At 41.6% G+C, this 19,598-nt stretch overlaps 1 protein-coding gene across 1 annotated transcript in view; it reads right to left on the minus strand.

Moving 5' to 3' along the window:
• Cfap61 (cilia and flagella associated protein 61) overlaps positions 1–19,598 on the minus strand; it is a 319,254-nt gene that overhangs the window by 205,224 nt on the left and 94,432 nt on the right. Inside the window, exons 10-13 of the mRNA XM_008841463.2 lie at positions 17,374–17,448; positions 13,272–13,456; positions 11,531–11,570; positions 8,396–8,535 (exon numbers count right to left, since the gene is read on the minus strand). Of these exons, the coding sequence (XP_008839685.1) occupies positions 8,396–8,535; positions 11,531–11,570; positions 13,272–13,456; positions 17,374–17,448 (440 nt within the window). The remainder of the gene's footprint in view (positions 1–8,395; positions 8,536–11,530; positions 11,571–13,271; positions 13,457–17,373; positions 17,449–19,598) is intronic.

The following is a 19,598-nucleotide window of genomic DNA, read 5'->3' on the forward strand; positions in this document are numbered from 1 at the left end:
TTAGGTAGGGGACAGAATATGAGGTTATAAAAATCTAAAGTAACCTAACTTAAGAGCAGGGGCAATTCATCCTAAATGTCAAAAAAATGAAACAAAAAATGGAAGGACATGATATATTTAAAACTGTGTTATAAAAAGAGTAGATGTCCAGGATTTGTGCTGATACCACGCAACTCCCTCTTCACCTCTAAAGCTACCTCTTCTGTGCACCCTGGGGTGACAGCAGCTTCTCTATACCCAGCACCTACCCACCTGCTGCACTCTTTTCATTGATTCTTACCTACCTACTGTGTAGTTCATCTCTTTGCTCTATTCATGTCTTTCCCCTGTAGCTAGGACTTCTGTTCGGGTCAGTCATGTCTCCCCAGTACCTGAATTAGAGTTGGCACATGTACTCAATGTTGCATATTCTATTAGAGGAATTAGGGGCTATGCTGGGGGCCTCTGGGAAAGGCTGCATACAGTCAGCCAGCACCTCCCCACTGCTGTGCTACATGGACACCAGCCCAGAACGTAGCAGCCATGCTAACATGATAAGAGCCAATTCCAGATGGAGCTGAGACAAAAGAACTCAGAGTAGAAGAAAGAAAACAAAGATTCTTAAGACACAAAACTTAAAGCCCTGTCTCCAGATCCCCTGCTTATGTAAACCAATCATCGCCCCATGGGAGAAGGACTTCTTGAATTGGCTTTTCTTCTATTTCTTTTTTTTAAGGTATGTACCACCAAGGGCAGCTGATTATTTTACCTTTACTTGATTTTTAATTTTTATTTATTTTTATTTATTTTTGTGTCTGAGTGTTTTGCCTGCATGTATGTAAGTGTACCACATGCATGCAATGCCCACAGAGGACAGAAGAGGGTGTTGGATCCCTGGGAACTGGAGTTATAGACAGTTGTTAGCTGCCATGTGGGTGCTGGGAACTTAACTCAGGTCCTCTACAAGAGCAATTAGTGCTCTTAACTGCTGAGTCACCTCTCCAGCCCCTTTTCTTCAATTTCTAAACTGAAAGTATTCTTCCAATTAGCCTAAAATTTGAAATTACATTTGATACTGTGATACCAAATTAACATTTTCTGTTACAAAAGTATTTCTTCAAAAAATTTTTTTAAAAAACTTTTTTGGTCTTTTTGAGACTGGGCCTCTCTGTAGCCATAGTTGGCCTAGAACTCATAATGTAGACCAGGTTGGCCTGGATCTCACAGAGATCCACCTGCCTCTGCCTCCCAAAGGCTGGGATTGAAGGTATGTACCACCACATCACGCCCAGCTAAAAGTATTTCTATTATAATGTATGCTTATGATATTTTTTAAATTAAGCAAAAAAAAAATTTAAAATGGGCCAAAAATCTAAATAGAAACCTCACCAAAAGAGGATCCACAGGTGAAAAGTAAGCATTTGAAATGTTCTAACACAAAGTTCCTCAGCATCATACATCAGGAAGAAACTACAACTTTAACCAATGAAGTACTTCTAGATGCTTGTTAGAATGACCAAAATCCAAACCAGTGAGATCAGCAAATGCTGGAAGGGGTGCAGAGCAATGGGGTTCTCACTCACCCCTGCTGTTGATACAAAGTGATATGGCCACTTTGTGAGACAGGCTGGCAGTTTCTTCTAAAAGTAAATATTTTCTGGCCACAGCGTCTAGCAGTTCCACACTGTTAGCCAAATAAGCTTGAAACTGAAGTCCACACAAAAACCTGCACACGAATGTTTTAGCATAGTTGTCTAAACTTGGAAGTAACCAAAATGCTTTTTAGTAGGTGAATGGAAAATAAACTATGGTATAACTAGACAAGGGAATATTATTCAGTGCTAAAAGAATGAGCTACCAGCTCATGAAAAGACATGGAGTTTAAATAAATATGATCTAGTAAAAGAAGCCAAGCTAACAAGGCTACATACTGCACGATTGTAACTATTTTTCTGGAAAAGGTAAAACTGTGGAGAGAATAAAAGATCAGTGGGTACCGGGGTTGAAGGAAGGGAAGGATGCACAGACAGAGCACAAAGGATTTCTAGGGTGGTAAAACTAGTCTGCAGGATATTGCAATGGTGCCATATACATTTTTCCAAATCCATTGAATGTACAATACTATATTAATTACTTTTTCTCATTACACTGACAAAACACTCGACAAAAGAAGGAAGGATTTATTTTGGCTTGCAGTTTGAGCTCATGGTTTGACCTGGCAGTGGGAGAAAGAGGCACTGACTGTGCTCACACTGTGTCCACAGTCAGGAAGTAGAGAAAGGGCAATGCTGAGTGCTTCATGCTCCCCTGGCTTTCTCCTTTTTATTCAGTCCAAGATCCCAGGCCATGGGATGGTACTACCCACATTCAATTTGAGTCTTCCTCCCTTAGTTAAATATCTCTGAAAATCCTCTTACAGACACTCCCAGAGGTGTGTATTCTAGGTGATTCTAAATCCTATCAAGTGGACAATCAAGATAAACCATCACAAACACCAAGAGGGAACCCCAAGATAAACAGAGAACTAACAAGGTACGGTTAATAACAAGGTATCAGAGTGTGTTCATCTGCTGTAACAAGCAGTGCCCTGGTGTTGGATAGGCGTGACCTCAGAAAGAAATAGCAATAGCTGGATGTCTGAACCCTAAGAGCCTCTATAGTAAGGGAGGGAGACAGTCACCCCTCCCACCCAATCTGTCAGCTTCAATTGCATGAGGGAGAAGGTCTAAGGACAGACACAGAAGAAGCCAGGGAGGTGTGTGTGTGGTGTGTGTGTCGGGGGGGTGCTACGCCATCTTGGGCTGGCAGGCTGGCAGCTGCATATCTGGAAAGATCAGCAAGATATACGGAAAAGCCCACGGGTGACCCCCTCTCGTACATCACAAACTCTGTAAGAAAACCCAAATAAATATCCTTATTCCCTAACCTGTAGTTTTTGTTGTAAAGATAGCGTGGGGAGAGAGAGGGTCACAGCATGCCTCCCAGTGGGCCTGAAAACCGAGAGCATGCACAGCACAAGCCTCCCAGAAGTAAACCTGACTTTACAACTGGTGTTCCATGATAATAGTGGGAGAGTGAAGGGAGGTTGTGTGGAACTTTTGCATGTTTTCTAAATTTTGTAGTGAGATATGATGCTCTGATGTTATCCTTTTTCTCCTCTTCTTCCTTCTAATGGTGGGCTCAACTGCATTTTTACTGGGAACATACCTAATTGACTAGTGGCTGATCAAGTTCCTGATGCTGTAATAAGAACAGAACAGAGGAGTGTTTCACAAGAATATATGTACCATCTGTCTCTCTTTCCACCCTTCTGGTGGCTGAAATGTGGCTATTATGCTTTTAGACTGATTTGGAAATATCTCTTGGTTACTCAATTGTATTTGAATTTGGGTGATTCAAAAATACTTTTGGTAATTAAAAAAAGTCACGGGTTTTTTTTTTGGCTGCCAAGACCATTTTGTGCTTAGTAACCACGCACTCCATCCTTGAGTTCTGTTGAGCTATTCTCATTACAGTTGTTAAGTGTGCATTTATGTGTATGTTTATAAGCCTTGAAAAGGCTGAGACCATGTCTGACTGTTCTTCACCACTGTGCTCCAAGAACAGAATTTAGCACTCTGGACATATTTTCTAATTTTTTTCAGACAGTATCACTATATACTCCAGGCTGGCCTCAAACTTGTGGTCTTCCTGCCTCAGCCTCCTGAGTTGCTGGGACTACAGGTATATACTACCGTATCTGAGTCTCTGTTTCTAACTTTTTATGTTTTATTTGCATTTAACACCTCAATCACCTTGGAATATATTTTAGCTTAGAGTGTAAGCCCAATTTCCATCTTTATCCCACCACTGCCATGACACATGCTTTATCTCTCTCTCTCTCTCTCTCTCTCTCACACACACACACACAAACACATACACATTTACACACTGAACTCTTACCAAGGGTCTGTGGTGAGGCTGTTTTTAGTGTTAATTTATTCTACCTATACAATCTGCCAGTGTGGCATTGACTATTATGGCTCTACATTGTGCCTCGATATCTGACAGGACAAGTCTCTTTTCAGGTTTAACTGTCCCTAAATGAGCTCCTGGTTTTTTCCTCTTAGTTCATGGATTCTCATTTGTCCCCCTGTGTTGTTCAGTAGCTATTTCATCTGAATCAAAACATTCCCTCCTAGAAGGAAGAAGGAAGCTCAAAAGGCTCAGGAAGCTAAGGAAACATACCAGACTCAGGAGGTTCATGAAATTTGCAAAACCCAGGAAGCTGGTGAAGTTACAGGTACCACAAAGCCCCTTCCTGAGGTTCTATAAGCAGTAAGCTTTCTTCAGTGGAGCCGTCTCCAAGTTGGGCAGGCACATCCAGGGACAACCTTTCATGAGTCATCACCCACACTGGGGTAGATTTTTGGTGATATAGCTGACTTTGAGTCATATATACTACTGTAAATAACCCTATTAAACTCATTGGCTCACCACGCTAGAATTGAATGTAACTTTTTATTTGGTCTGTCATTGGTGCCCTATTGAACATGAATAGATGTTTGTCCACATCTTCCCAGAAAGTCACGTGATACAACTGACACCCAAATATGGATGAACAGAATCAGTGATGAGTTGGGGAATAGTTGCATGGCCCTTTGATGGGTGCTGAGACCTGAAACAGGCTGATCTGCCTGAGGGTGGAGCATCCACGGGGGTGGGGGGCAATTCCAATACAGCTACCTTTCTCCATGTGGTTTGGGATGCCATGCCTCGCTGTGGTAGCAGCAGTTGTGTGCTCCCTGTGTTCAAGGTCAAGACAGCTTAGAATGAAGTATCCTCAAGGGGAATCCCAGGTTTTCCATCTTTCCATCTTTACATGGGATGGGTGACAAACCTCCTTGATGGATACCACATGAGTATGAGGATTCCTCCAAAATGCCTGATGGACTGAAGAATGCATTGCAATCCTTGAAATAGTAGTGTGCACAGAACAGGATCATGAGCAGACTATGGCAGCAGTTGTAAGGCCTTCTCTGTGGTTACTAAGATATGCAACTGAAATTGATCTGTCTATTCAGAAAGAACTCACCTGTATAAGGGAGGAAGACAATGGGGAAAGATATTTTGATGCCATCCTTCACATTAGCCTCTGATTTGGCAGAAAAAGTGACCAAAAAGGAGGATGAAATGGAGGTATTGGCTGACAGTATGCATGGGAGAGTACAAAGTAGACCTAAGAGAAGAGCCTGTCCTGGGGTCCAGAGACCTGGAATTCACATGAGGAATCATCAGACAGGGAAGAGGGAGAGGGTGAAGGACATGAGGTAGAAGTTATCCCTCAGAGCTGACCTTTAATGCAAAGGAAGGGAAAAATCCATGGTTCAGCATGCAGGTTGGTGTCTTAATGGTGAACCATGGACTATGATAATCAGGAAATACTCTGTATCTGAACTGCTTGAGTTGGTAAAGGCCTTTTTATAAAAAGGAATGAATGAGCCTCTCACAGCCTGGCTCATGAGACTTCTGAATACTGGGGTAGGTGGGATCAGTCTGAGTGCTATGGAAGCAGAGAGGCTGAGTAATATGAAACTACCCATCCCTCTGTGAGACACAGCCTGCCCAACCTAAGTCAGTTTGAGAGAAATCTGGCCCTGATGGACTGGCTCATACAAGTCACTAGGAACACCTGGTTATCACTGCCTGAGATTCCCACAGATATCAGGTTTGGAAGACAATAGGGGAAGGGAGAGAGTATTACTGAAAGAAAGGGCATATGAGAGACAGTGTTTGGTGCCTGGTTTACCTGGCTGGCTAGGACCATATTTACAGAAAAGTTTAAGAAAGAAGTTAATTCAGCAGTGGCCTTAGAACACTGATATGGGGCTCTAGTGGTTTTGCTGAACCCCATAGTGGGGTGTGATCTTTTGAGGGAGAGATTGTAGCAAATCTGAATGATTTAGATGGTGTGCTAGATAGCTTTAGCTGTCAACTTGACACACCTGGGTAGAGGGAACATCAACTGAAGAATTTTCTCCCCCGGACTGGCCTATAGCCATGTCTGTGGGGGCATTTTCTTGATTGTCGAGTGATGTGGGAGACCCAGCCCACTGGCAGTGCCACCCTTGGGCTGGTGGTCCTGTGTTATATAAGAAAGCAGGCTGAGCATGGGCTAAGGGAGCAAGTCAGATAGCAGCGTTCCTCCATAGTCTGTGCTCCAGGTTCCTTCCCTGAGTTACTGCCTTGACTTCCCTTGATGATGGACTGTGCTGTAAGTTAAATAAACACTTTCTTCCCCAAGTTGGTATTGGTCAGATTGTCTTGTCACAACAATTGAAAGCAAACTAGAACAGATGGGCATGTCAATTTTATTCATAAGGTCAACTCATTCAGGAGGAGATGAGAAAAAAAGGAAAGCAAACAAAGGGATCTGTCCAGATGACATGAAGGCATATGTGCAAGATTACATCAAGCCAGGAGTTCCTATAGGCAAGACTGATGGAAAGCCAAGCACTGTGCTAGTGAGCTTGTAGAAGACTTTAATGCCTAAGCAACAATTCACAGAAGATATAAATGATAAAACAGTATAGGAGAAAAAGATTAAGCTTATCCCAGGGGTTAATCCCAGGGCTGTTACCCTTCTAGAGTATGCGCTATGCATCTCTCCTGTCAGAAAGTATATTCGGCATGGAGACTGTTTACACAGCCTGGGCCCCTTTCACCAACCAAGTGTGACAGATGGAGAGGTATCAGATGGGGTCCTGGCCCAGAGCCTCTCAGAACCAGGGAGTTGGCTCTTGTAGATGTCATAACAAGCAAGACATGACCCCCATCCTTCTTGGTCCAAGTCAAGCTGAGCACTGAAAGCCACCCTTACAAACCCCATCAGGGAAGGGAGGGTGCATGATAGAACAATAGTAGTGTCCTAGGATGAGGAGGTAGGGTTGATAATGGAGAATGACTGGATTATACAGGCTTAGAGGAATAATGTCCCATTCCCCATCCATGCCACTGTACCCAACATAACTCTTTTGTGATATATAGGACCTTAATATTTTTTTTCAATATACCCTTAGTCACCTAAGACCACCTGGCACTTGGTTGGGACAGATGGTGATGGGCATTTAGAAATCCTTCCTGTCCTCTGTAAAAAAAAAAAAAAATCATTATATAACGCTAACCCTTGTGTGCACATTTTTGGAAAAGCATATAGAAGAAAAGTAAAAACAGCAGTTGAAGAAGTTGAACAAAGACATCATGAGTGGGTAGAGAAAGGCACTCCCAGAAGCTACACTGTTCAATGAAAGTCCTAGTGCCACTTGTGGGCTGCCTCCCTATGAATTGTTTTGCTAGAGAGGCCTCTGAGGACCTATAAACCATAAAAGGTATTATCACTGCTGTCATCACTGCTGTTGGTTGCATACCAGAACTATATTGTAAGATTCTATTACTGAAGACATCACGTATTTTGGCTTCAGGACACGAAGAAATCAGTTGACGCTCCTTCTCTGCTAGCTTTTCCATAGTGCTAGAAGGTGCTATATAGAGTAATGGGGGAGAAGTGTCACCAACAATCTTATGCCTTGATGAACCCTGCATGCTACACTACCAACATGCCACTGTGTCTGCTGGTACAATAGTGGCACAACTATAATGGAGACAAACAATTCCTTATGACAGGATTTAAGACCCACTCTATAAGAGGAACTCATGTCTGGTACTGTAAGCCAGGGCAAAATCCCATGGCTGCAGAGATATAGGCCCCATTGGGAAAGCAATGCTATTGTGCTAAAAGGATGAGGTGTACCTGTCAAACTGCCTTTTAAACATCTGTGGGTATACCCAAAGAACATTGTTGGAGAGAAACTTCTTTTTCAATGGGTGATAGTTAACACTACAGACTCTTAACAGCTGAGAATAAGTGACTATTGCTGTGGCATAGTGGTCTAAGACTCAGCCATAAATGGAAGAAAACAGACATTAATATTACCCTCTACAAGGTGATATAACTTTCCCCTGGAGAAAAGAGGGAGACTTATAAGCCTCAGGAAGCTACGGAAACTTGCCAGGCTCAGGAAACTCCAGAAAGTTCAGAAAGGTAGAAGATGCACAAGGCTCCTTCCCAAGGTTAAATATGCAATAAACAATTGCTGGGGAGAGGGTGCTCTTGGTAGAGCTGCCTACAGGTTTGACAACGAGCTTAAGGAATACAGCTTTTGTGAGCTATCATTACCCATGCTGGGGTAGGCTTTTCAGTGATGTAGCTGCCTTTGAGTCAGCCATCCCTCTCTGTAAGTAACCTCTAACCATGTTCCTCTAAGTAACCCATGTATATTCATTGCCACTAACCTAGAGACTTGTGTGGAATCATTTGTGGGTGAATAAACATTTATTCACATCTCCCCAGGAAGTCACACCATACACGCTCACTTACCTGAGCAATCCAGCCTGATGGAACACATAGAGATCATGCTCCAGGGTGCAGTTGCTGAATGGGACGATCTTCACAAAGTTCTGGATGAGGACAAACTCAGGGGTGAGAGGAGGCACAGAAATCAAGCAAAACTTCTTATCCTAAAATGATTTTCAAAAAGGACATGTGGAGAGCATAAGAAACCATTTGTCATTAAACAAATTCTTGCTATAAAGCACTAAGGAAAATAGAAGCAAAGTGAATATATTTAGGACAAAATACTCAAATTACACTTTCCTGTGGTTTGAAAAGTCATTCATAAAACTCAGCGAGCTAAGCAACTAGGAAAACATGGAGAAGATATCCATGAGTCTGACTGAAAGCTGAACAAATGCATATTACACAAAGTGACGCCCATTTAGAAGAGCTCTTTTACAGAAATTGATTCATTTATTAGTGTTGTTTCAGTACAGGGCTTCACTACATAGCCCGCCTAGCTTCTAACTTATAACCCTCCTGCCTCAGCCTCCCAAGTTCTAGGATTACAAGTTCACAGGTGTGTGCTACCACATCTGACTCCTAGAAGTAGACTTTATTTACTTGCTTCTTTGTTTGCTTATTTAATTAATTATTAATTATACCAAGGGCCTTATATGCTAAGCAAAAGCTCTACCACTGAGCAATCTCACCAGCCTTTTTTTTTTAATTTTTGAGAAAGGGTCTCATTAAATTGCCCTGGGTGGCCTTAAACTTTATAGTCCACACAGGTGTTGAATGTGCAGTCAGTCCTCTTACCTCAGGGTAAGCCTTGTTGGGATTACATGCCTATAACCACCAGACCTGGCCTAGATTTTTTAACTAAGACCATTTATACTTGTGAATTCAATATCACCAATGAAATCAATGAATAAATGAGATGGTGTGGTATCACAGCAAGGGTCTTGCACTTAGGAAGTGAGATTATACCTGCTTTGGCCCCCCTCTGTGCAATGAGGGCTAACTCCAGGCCCTCTGGCTCTACAGACCTGTGGTTCTACATGAATGGATGTGTGAGTCCTCAGTCATGACTTTATCCTACTAGGTGATGACCCAAAGGCAAGTCTGAACTCCAGCAGACATGGGAAGATCTGCAAGTTCTGATAGATGCCGCCTACCTTCTAGAACCTTTGTTGTCTCAGGGGACAGCCAGTGGTTACATGTGGTCAATGAGCATTTGGATGTGGCTGGTATGACTGAGAAACTAAAAATTTATTTGAATACCATTTAAATTTGAAATTTAAAAACTGGCACCCAATTCCACTTATTGGACAAGTCTTGGGTATGCTTGGGGCATATAAGTCCACCCATTCCACTTTAATATATGAATCTTCTTATCCAAGTGCAGATTTCCTAAGATCTAAATTCAGAACAAGAACTGCCGGTGAAAATTCAGTACTTACCTTGAGATATGTGCATTTCAAAGGCTTAGCATGAGAAAATGAATATAAAACACCTCATTATTAACTTTGATATTGATTGCGTTTGAAATGATTGACCCCAGGACATATTGAACTAGATAAACTATGTTATTAACATGAGTTTCATTTGTTCCTTTTTACTTTTGTTCACATGGCTACTGGAACATTCAGAATCACTCCAGTGTCTAAGGACTGTGATGCTGTATGATCCTCAGAGCCACTTGATCCTGTGCCAGATCCCCACAGACACAGCCTGCTCTTCCCAGAGCTAATTTGTCCCTTTGGGACTTTGCCTCCCCTTGAACCCTGTGAAGGCATTACTTGTGCTAATCCAAAACCCTCAGGACATTTGTGCAGCCCCAAGGAGCAAATCATTATTTGACCTTATCTTCCTTCTTTCTAGCAAAATAACACAGCTCCTTTAGGGAAACTTTAGAATCACACTGCTGAACTACTCAAGCTGAAAATAAAGACTGGGTGCCAAGTCTCGGCAGGCTTCCTCAGAGAGGGGGTACTAGCTACAATGAGTTGCTTCAGCTTGGATTTGAGGGATTAGGGGTGAAGTAATGAAGGTATTTTGTTCCCGTATCCTTAGATCCCCAAGTCAAATAGAATCAACATGTAGACTGCTCTTCTGCCTATCTAAACCCAGCACTACTTCTATAACATTGAAGGTTTGCTTTTATGTGCACTTTAAAATAGGAATGAAACTCAGTGAAATTTCTTTGAGGCATGTTTGAGGGAAAGTGGCTTTGTAAATTCTTTGTTTGAGTTAATCCACCATTGCTTTATAAACTTTGAAAATGTCTTAAAAATCAACTTAAAGAAATTACAGTGGAGAATATATTGCCTTACTCCAAGGCTTCATTAGATCAGAAAAATGAGGGAGTAAAACCCAAGATCCTATCGTTAAACCATATTTATTTTGCCTCAGTATAACGAGCAGCAAAGACAAATAAAGCAATAGGTCGTCTGCTTGAAATTTGCCCACTGAAAAAGTATAGCAGTAGACCTGACTGTTATGTACAAGGATGGGAAAGGTCTCCTAACAACCTATTTTTTTCTCTCTCAATTGTCTTCTTTCTCCACTTTCTTTCCTTCAATAATATTGATAAGAAGTCACGTAGGATTCCCATTCCCAGACAAGAATGGGGAGGCTCAGAAACCCTAAAATGGAGTAGCCTGTTTATACTTTGCTCTCAGTCCTGAGGTCCAATGTGAGCTGAGCTCCTTCTATGTGTCAAGTACCATGTTAGATCCTAGAAATGAGTAGGGAAAGAGATGCCAACCTGGAAATCAACCAGTTTTCCAGTTTCCTACTAGCTGTCACAAAGTAATATATTGATTCTAGGATACTTTGAGTCAATGTAAACTATAAAGGAATACAGCAGTCTAATATTCTCAGAATAATTTCTGGCATTTTCACATACTACTATGAATGATTTGACCCTAATAAAACACTAGAAAGCTATCTCTAAAAGAAAGCATGCATTGGAAGAAACCTGTCAAAATAACATGACAAATGATTGAAAATGAGAATATTTTCTATACGAGTGCATGATGTGCCATTTGACCTCAGAAGAGGGGAGCAATTCAATAACATTCACAGTTTTTAAATGTCTGTACAATAAATAAAATTTTTTAAAAATAATGTAACTACAAAACCAATTATATTACTCAAAATTCAGCATATACTTACAGGAAAAAGACGGAAAACAAAATTCATAAAATCCAGCGACCTGAAAACAAGGTAATATTCAATGTCACTAGACTGCAAATAAATGCAGCATCATAGGACATTTCATGGTTCTCCCTCCCCGTACTCAACAGCAGTTAGCTAACTAATAGTCAGAATTCGTGTCTAGTCACTTACATAGGTAAGGGTGCATCATCTGTATATGTCATAAGTATCACATACCAGCAATAAAGTATTTTGTGAAGCTGAAGACACTATCATGGTAACAATAGTATTTGCAAAATTGAAAGCCAATACAGAAGATGGCCTTCCTGTAGACATCGTCTTTCCCTTTCTTTTTGGAAGAGTTAAGGAGAGATTTGACTGTGTCATAGACTATTTTGATGTTTTTCTGTTTTATTTGCAAAATATTTTCTAACTAGTAACACTTAAATATTTACTGGGAAAATATAAGGAGTCATCAAACTAAATCCAAAAGAATTTTGCTTAGGCAAAATCATATCTAAAAGCACCAGAGGGGGGAAACACAAATATATAAGGGCATTATAGGCTATTTAGATGTCTGCATTATAATTAAAATAGAAAAATTTCCTTTTCTAAGCTTCAAGATCTCCACAGAAGCTGAAAATTTAAGATTAAGGAAAAGGAACCATCATTTTTAGAGGCTAAATGGTGGAGATATGTTTAAATATATTTTTCAAAAAGGAAATGGCCAGCACTGTCTTTGGTCACCTCAAAGGTATTCTGCAACCTTCTGCTCTATTAAAACGGGCCCATATTTTCCTCTTTAAATCATTCTGTGGATAAACGGTGTTATAAGGTGGTGTGCTAAAGAAGATGTTGAATTTAGGCATCAGGCAGTGGTCCATAAGCAGATCAGGAACAGAAACACTGAACACAAGGGTGCTCTGGAAGGACAGGAAGTGGACCTAGGCTTTGTCTGCCTAGCATCTTGCCTCCTTCTTCCAGTAGCTTTCATGAATTGTTGGGTGTTCCATTTATCCCCCTTTTCACATATTACACTAGGGTGCATCTCTACCCCCAGATTAGGGGTGAAGCATGAGGCAACAGGCTGAGCACATGTTGAAGCATGATGTAATAACAGGCAATGGCTCAGGAATGAGCACAGAGTCTATCAGGCCTCTTGGAACTTTGGCTGGAAAGCTGAGCCCAAACCAAAATGTTCTCCCCATTGAACTTGTACATAGACCTGTCTACTATCTTGGCCCAAGGATGAGTATACCCTTCCAAGACTGGGGTCAACAGCAGGGAACCAGGACAAAGAGGTAGAGAAAGAAAGTTCGTCTCCAATTCAGCTGAGTTTGGGGTCTAGCCCTATGTAAAATGAGTTCTACCACTGAACTTATCCTTAGTTGCATAAGCCCTGTTTGAACTGGATTTCTGTTACTTCTATACAAAAGCAACAGAAATCCAAAGATCCAGAGAAATGAAAGGTTTTTAGAAGGGGAACAGCATGTGGCTATATAGTGGTAATTTTCCAGATCTCCAATTGTGATGTAGGTAAGCCAGAACTGGCCAAACTTTTTTCCCACCTTTGTAGGCCTAACCAAATATTATGGACTAGAATCTCTGGATGGTGCTCAGGAATTTGCTTTGACAAATTCCCCAGATTAGGATATGAAACCTGATTTTAAAACCATGTGTTCTGAATGCCTAAAATGATGGGTCACCAAGGCCCTAAGAACTTCTTACCACAACAGACAACCTAGAGATCAGTACTTGCCTCGTCTCGTATTTCTCATCAATGAAAAATATCTGAATACAAAATGCTTCTGACTCTCCCATGTAGATGGGGTGGAAGTGAGTGGATTCCTCCGGGAATAGGAAGGATGCTGCTGCTGTTGAGCACCCAGGGCTGAGTTCCTCCTCATCAGGACTGGAAAGCATGCTGGAACGTTCTTCTATGTCCTACAGCCAGGAAAGAAGAGCAACAGTGGGGACCCTCTGCACTTTAATGGCACAGTGGTCTGCACTACTGTACATGCCACTGTTCACAGGACAGGCATGGCTGTCTCACCTGAAACAGCCCATCCTGAGAATGTTCATGGGAAAGATGTTCTTAATGAGACTCAAAGTTCACAAAGTGATAAAAACGATTTCTCACACAAACATCAGAAAACAAATGGCTTTTAGCTGGCTTCTGACAGAGGAACTTTGTTTTAACTACTCTATTGGGTAAAGTTTAGCATGTAGTAGTTAATTATACATATTAACACCATAAGCCAAATAGTTCTGTCTTAAAAACTGGTTTCACTGTGATTTTGTGGTATAAGAATTTCAGGGCTTTTGGACTATTCAGATGATGTTGGGAGTGAGACTGAGCCCAGAAAGGTCCACTTGACTTCAGCCACCAGGAAAGTTAGCACCAATTACATCTGCTCTGATTTGGGGGGTACCCAAAGGTATTGCAACTTAGGGGGAACATGATTCATTTTGAGTTCCTTCTGAGAGTCTTATTAATCAAAATCACATATGCACATAGGCAAAGATATTAGCAGTAGAACTTTGTCAGGAAAATCTCTCCTCTGTCTCTCTAGTCCCTTCTCCATTATGTATCACTTTCAACTTTTTCATTTCTTGGAGTATTTCTGAATACTGCGTTTATATTGCCATTTCTCAATTCTTAAGTTTTTGAAATTTTCTATTGGACATTGATGTGATGTTTGGATTTAACCCTCCTCCACAACCTCTGCCCTCTATCACACTTCTAGCTAAATCAGTACTGACATTATTATGAGTATGTACTTTCATGCTGTCTTTGGATAAAGCAGTGTAATTACAATCCATTCTCATCCGTAAGCTTTGTTTTTATTGCCTTGGCTTCCTAACTTTTTCACATTTTTCAGATTTGCCAAGTGTTGGTCAAATGTTATTTTCCAAGCAATCAAGTATTTCAAATAATCTGTGATCTTCATTGTTTCTTTCTTCCTCCTCCAATCTGGACTCAGAGCTCCAACAGCCTATAATCCCATTCTACAGAGGAGACTGTAGCAGGAGAATGGTGGCCCCTAAGATGTGTGTGTCCAAATCCCCAGAACCTGTGTCTAAAAGGCTAAGGGACTCTGCAGGTGCCATTAAATGAAGGATTTTGAGAAGAGGAGACTCTCCTGGATTATCCAAATGGACCCAGTGAGGTGAGAAGGGAAGGAAGAAGCTCAGAGAGAGGGAAGTAGGCACAATTGCTGTGGCCCTGGAGAGGTAGGAAAAGGTCCTAGGGCAAGGAATGCCTGTGCCTTCTAGAAGCCGGCAGAGCACAGGGACAGACTCTCCTCTAGATCCCCGAGAAGAAACATATCTCCACCTACACACGGGACTTCTGACCTCCGGAACTGTAAGATGACAGACATGTTTTAAGCCACCACACTGTAGGCATCTGCTACAGCAGCAACAGAAAACACCAACAAATGTGCTTCTACCACTCAGAATATGGCTTGGAGGAGGGGCCAGAGCTCCACTTAACTCCCCTAGTATCTGCCTTTCACTGTCACAGTCCTATATGGTGAAATCTACTTGATTTCTCCAGAGAATACTACCTGGTCATTTCTCCAGGTTGTGGCTGATCAGGAGAGAATTTGCACAGATAATCTGGGGTTCAGTCTACTCCTTAGCAGGCTCCCAGATAAACTCCCTGTGCTCAGCCTCACTACTCACTCTGCCTTCAGCAAAACCAAACCCCTCAAGTCCTCATAGGGAGTTCATCATATTTTTAGTAAGTCTCCTCTCAAAGAGATTAGAGTTTCCCCTTCCTCAGCTCTGCTAAGCCAGTGTAAACTCCTTCATCGATTTTCTTGATACTAAATATTTTTAAAGTACTTATCTTCCAATAACCCCCTTTCATCCTGTTGTCTTTGTGGATCTGTGCCCTTTTTACTTCTTTACTGTCTTTTCAGTGTTTTCTTTTCTGGAAGGGTCAGGAGATAAACATGGGCGATCGATCTTCCTTGCTTACCCAGATGTCCTCTGGAGGTTCAGTGTGTTCTGGCCCTCTCTTTCCATCCCCTCCTTGCTTGGGTTCATAAAAGAGTATCCTGTCTCTGAGGAATATCATAGAGAAAACTGCTACCTTCCATTGTATCCTCCCCCCTTCCCTCCTGCCCAGGGCACTGCAGTTAGTGAGTCATCTGATATGGGTTCCTCAGAAGCAAACCTGAGCAAAGGGTCTCAGCAACTGCTGAAAACTTCTGGGACGTGGGGCAGTGATCCAGGAATGGAAGGCCACCAACACAGGCCTTTTAAATATTTTATTTGTTGTAATGCCCGTGGAGGTCAGAAGAGACTGTCAGATCCCCTGGAACTGGAGTTACGGACAGTTGTTAGCTGCCATGTGGGTGCTGGGATTTGAACCTGGATCCTCTGCAAGAACAATCAGTGTTCTTAACTGCTGAGCCATCTCTCCAGTCCCAACACAGGGGCTCATTAAAGAATAAGTTCCACCATGAACTCTACCCTGAGTACTGTCTACCTCAGAGGCAAAGACTCCCCAACTACTTTCCATCACTGCTTCTGGGTGCTCCCTAGAGTTGGAACTCTGGCATGCACAGCACTGTCAAAGTATCAAGCACCTCCAGCCCTCTTCCCTGGGGTACTGAAGGGCACCAAGCAACAAAGGGCTGAAAAAGGCAATCCAGCAGCAAATGCAAAAGTGAACGTGTACCTCCACAGTGCCAGCTCTCTGGCAGCACATACTGCCCCCAGTCTGCACTGATCTTGAGGATACACAGGCTCCTACAGACTACATAATCCATCAGCCTGTTGCAAGGGGCTCTCAGGAATCTGAAAGATTTGGCCTTGTGTTACCACTGGGGAATGAAATGGAACATCATACTACAATATTGAAGGCTGAAGAGATGGCTCAGTGGTTAAGAGCACTGACCCAGGTTTGGTTCCCAGCACCCACATGGAGGCTAACAACTATCCATAACTCCAGCTCCAGGCAGTCTGACACCCTCTTCCGACTTCTGCAGGCACTGCACACATTTGATACACTTACATACATGTAGACAAAACCATATGCATAAAATAATAATTCTTTTTGAAACAGGGTCTCCCTATAGCCCAATCTGGCCTGGGACTTGCTATGTAGACCAGGCTGGCCTCCTTCTCACAGATATTTACCTGCCTCTGCCTCCCAAGTACTAGGATTAAAGGCATGTGTCACCACACCTGGATAAATAAAATATTTTTTAAAGAAGAAATCATAATGCCCTCTTCTGCTCCTCAGGAAAAGGACAAAATCCTGAGTAGGTCCACAGAATGTTGGTATCCCAACTTCTCAGCTTACCAGCAGTAAACAGATAACACATAGTGTGAACAGAGTTAGTCTGACAGAGGACATGTGCTAAAGTGTGGGTTGGTTAAAGGAAAGTAATAAAAGACAGGCCCTAGGGGTGGCTGTGAGAGGAAGATGCTACTGTACCTTGGTTTGAACCTGTAACTGGAGGGGCTGTTACAGGAACCTAAAATGCACATGATTATATATACATATAAGCACATATCTGGGCATGTGTGTGCATATGACATATATGTGCATATATTGTGTGTGTGTGTGTGTGTGTGTGTGTGTGTATGTGTGTGTGTATGAGAGAGAGAACTGTTTTAAAAAGTGTTTTTCCTCTCCAAACTTTTTTGGGGGCTACAGGGAGAAGAAAAAAGACTATGTTTACCAAAAATTTTGCAACAAATACAGGAGCTAACCTAAAGACACTTGTGGCTGTGCACTAGGAGAGAGCTGCCCAAGGGTTGGAGGAGGAAGGGGCACACAAAGACTTAGGGGAAGAAGGGAAGATCTCCAGCAAGCAGGAACAAAGACCCTGTTCAAACCCTACCTGCCCTTCACCAGAGAGTCCACTGAGGATCACTGACACAGTTTCCTTGGATGCAGATTGTTCCGTGTCTTTCTCCTGCAAATGACAATGGTAAGACACAGAATCAATCCACTCATGGTGGCTCAGAACCAAGCTTGGGAGGAAGTTGCTGGTGTTTAGACCTTGGTTCTCCTGCCTCCTTGCTGGGAGGCACCTCAAAAGTGGTAGAACTTCAGGGTCATCATCTATAAAAAGGAAACAAATCAGCATTCACTTCATAAAATTTTTATAAGTAGCGGGGAGATACATGGTAGGCTGACAGATGCTTAGCATAGTACAGGCACCTCCTAATTCTCTCCAGATGTTAGTATGATGCCATTAATCCATTTTTTTCTGTGTAACTTGAAAGCTGCATTGTTTTTTTAAAATCAGCTGTTGAAGAATAATTGGCATATAACTGCGTATAGTTAAAATATGCCTTTTAAGAGTTTTGACTTAAGCATACACCTATAAAAATATTACCTTAATTAAAATAATGAACATATACATTACTCTCCCAAGTGTCTGTGTTTCTTTGTGCCCCTAGTTCCCACTGCTGCAGTCCTACCGACAACAGGCAAACCTCATCTGCTGTTTGTTAGACTGGCTTGTGTTTCCTGGGATTTTATGTATGCTTTATTGGAGAAATGGTTCGCTTCTTCTACTTCTTTCAGCATTATAAAAAACACATCTATATTCTTGCATGTTTTGATGGTTTACATCTTCTTGGTGCTGAATATGGTTCCATGAATGGACCACATTTTTACATATTTGCATCAATACTTGGAATAGAGCTCAGGTCCTCTGCAAGAGCAATATATGCTCTTAACCATTGAGGCACCATCTCTTAACCATCTCTCCAGTACCACCTAGTACTATATTATCTAAATACAAGAGTTTTAGAATATATCTTGGAACCCATTCATTTAAAAAAATATTTTTATCAATTTTTTGAGAATTTCATACAACATATTTTAAACATATTCAGGCTCTCTCCCATTATCATCTCCCCCAAAATTTATGTTCTCTATTAATCTTTTTCTTATTTTATGTTAGACAAAAGAATATTCATTTAACATTGACTTATGGAATATCCACATTTAAAGACTGAAACTGGATTAAATAGGATATGTGGAGAAAATGAGTTCCCAGAGATTTTTTTAAATTCTTTTTCTTTTTAAAGATCTGTGGAGTCAAATTTGTTTTCCCTGAAAGTTCTCGGGTGCAGGTCTATCCCTTGGAGTTAACCTACTAGGTGTCACACCCTTAAAGAAAACCGACTCTCCCTCTCCCAGCAGCTATCAATTGCTAATAGATCCTCTGCTAGGGCTGGGGCTTCTTGCCCACCTCCCCACAGGCCATAGGGGACAACTTACTACTATTATTCTGCTAAATAGACATAGTATTAAACTGACTCCTGGTGACTTATTGTGATTTATACTCATAGATTAGTGAATCTTTCAACACTCACCAGAGAAGCTTTTTCTTGCAACAGACAGTGATTAACATGGTGACCCACAACTGGACAGTGTGCAGAGAATTAAAAGTCTGCAGACTGCTCAGCCCTAAATGAAACACTATCTCCTTCCCAGGTTCAGGGATCATTGTGGAAGAAGAGGTAGAAAGACAGAAAAAGCCAGAGGTGGTAGATGAATACAAGGAAACCATGACATCTGGACACCACAGGGCAGTTGCACATATGAACCTAGAGTGCTTGTGATATCATGCAAAACACCAGTTAGTTGATCTTACAACTGCTGTCAAAGTTGTTCTGACTAGTATGGGTCTTTTTCATTTTCATATGAATTTTGTGTTTTAATTTTCATAGTAATTTCTGCTAAACTTTTCTGTAATCTTGCTAAATCTACAGATCAATTTGGGAAACTGATATATTGAGAATATCAACTCTTCAAAACTCTGAGCACATTGTTTTATTTCTTCTTTCTCTCAGAAACGGTTTGCAGTTTTAAGTATATGGGTCTTAAACACCTTTTGTCAGATTTAGCTCCAAATATTTCCTATATTTTAACTATTGTAAATTATATTTCCATTTCTGTTTGTGTGCTGCTGCTATATAGAGATATCTGATGGGTAATCCTCACTGTCAACGTGACTCATTTGGACTTGGCTGGGAGATTGGTGATGAACACCTGTGGCTGTGGCTGTGAAGGCATTGTCAGGGAGAATTAACTGAGGGGTAAGAACCA

Source organism: Nannospalax galili, unplaced genomic scaffold, assembly GCF_000622305.1.
Source record: "Nannospalax galili isolate Female #2095 unplaced genomic scaffold, S.galili_v1.0 scaffold510, whole genome shotgun sequence".
In the NCBI taxonomy this organism is placed as follows: domain Eukaryota; kingdom Metazoa; phylum Chordata; class Mammalia; order Rodentia; family Spalacidae; genus Nannospalax; species Nannospalax galili.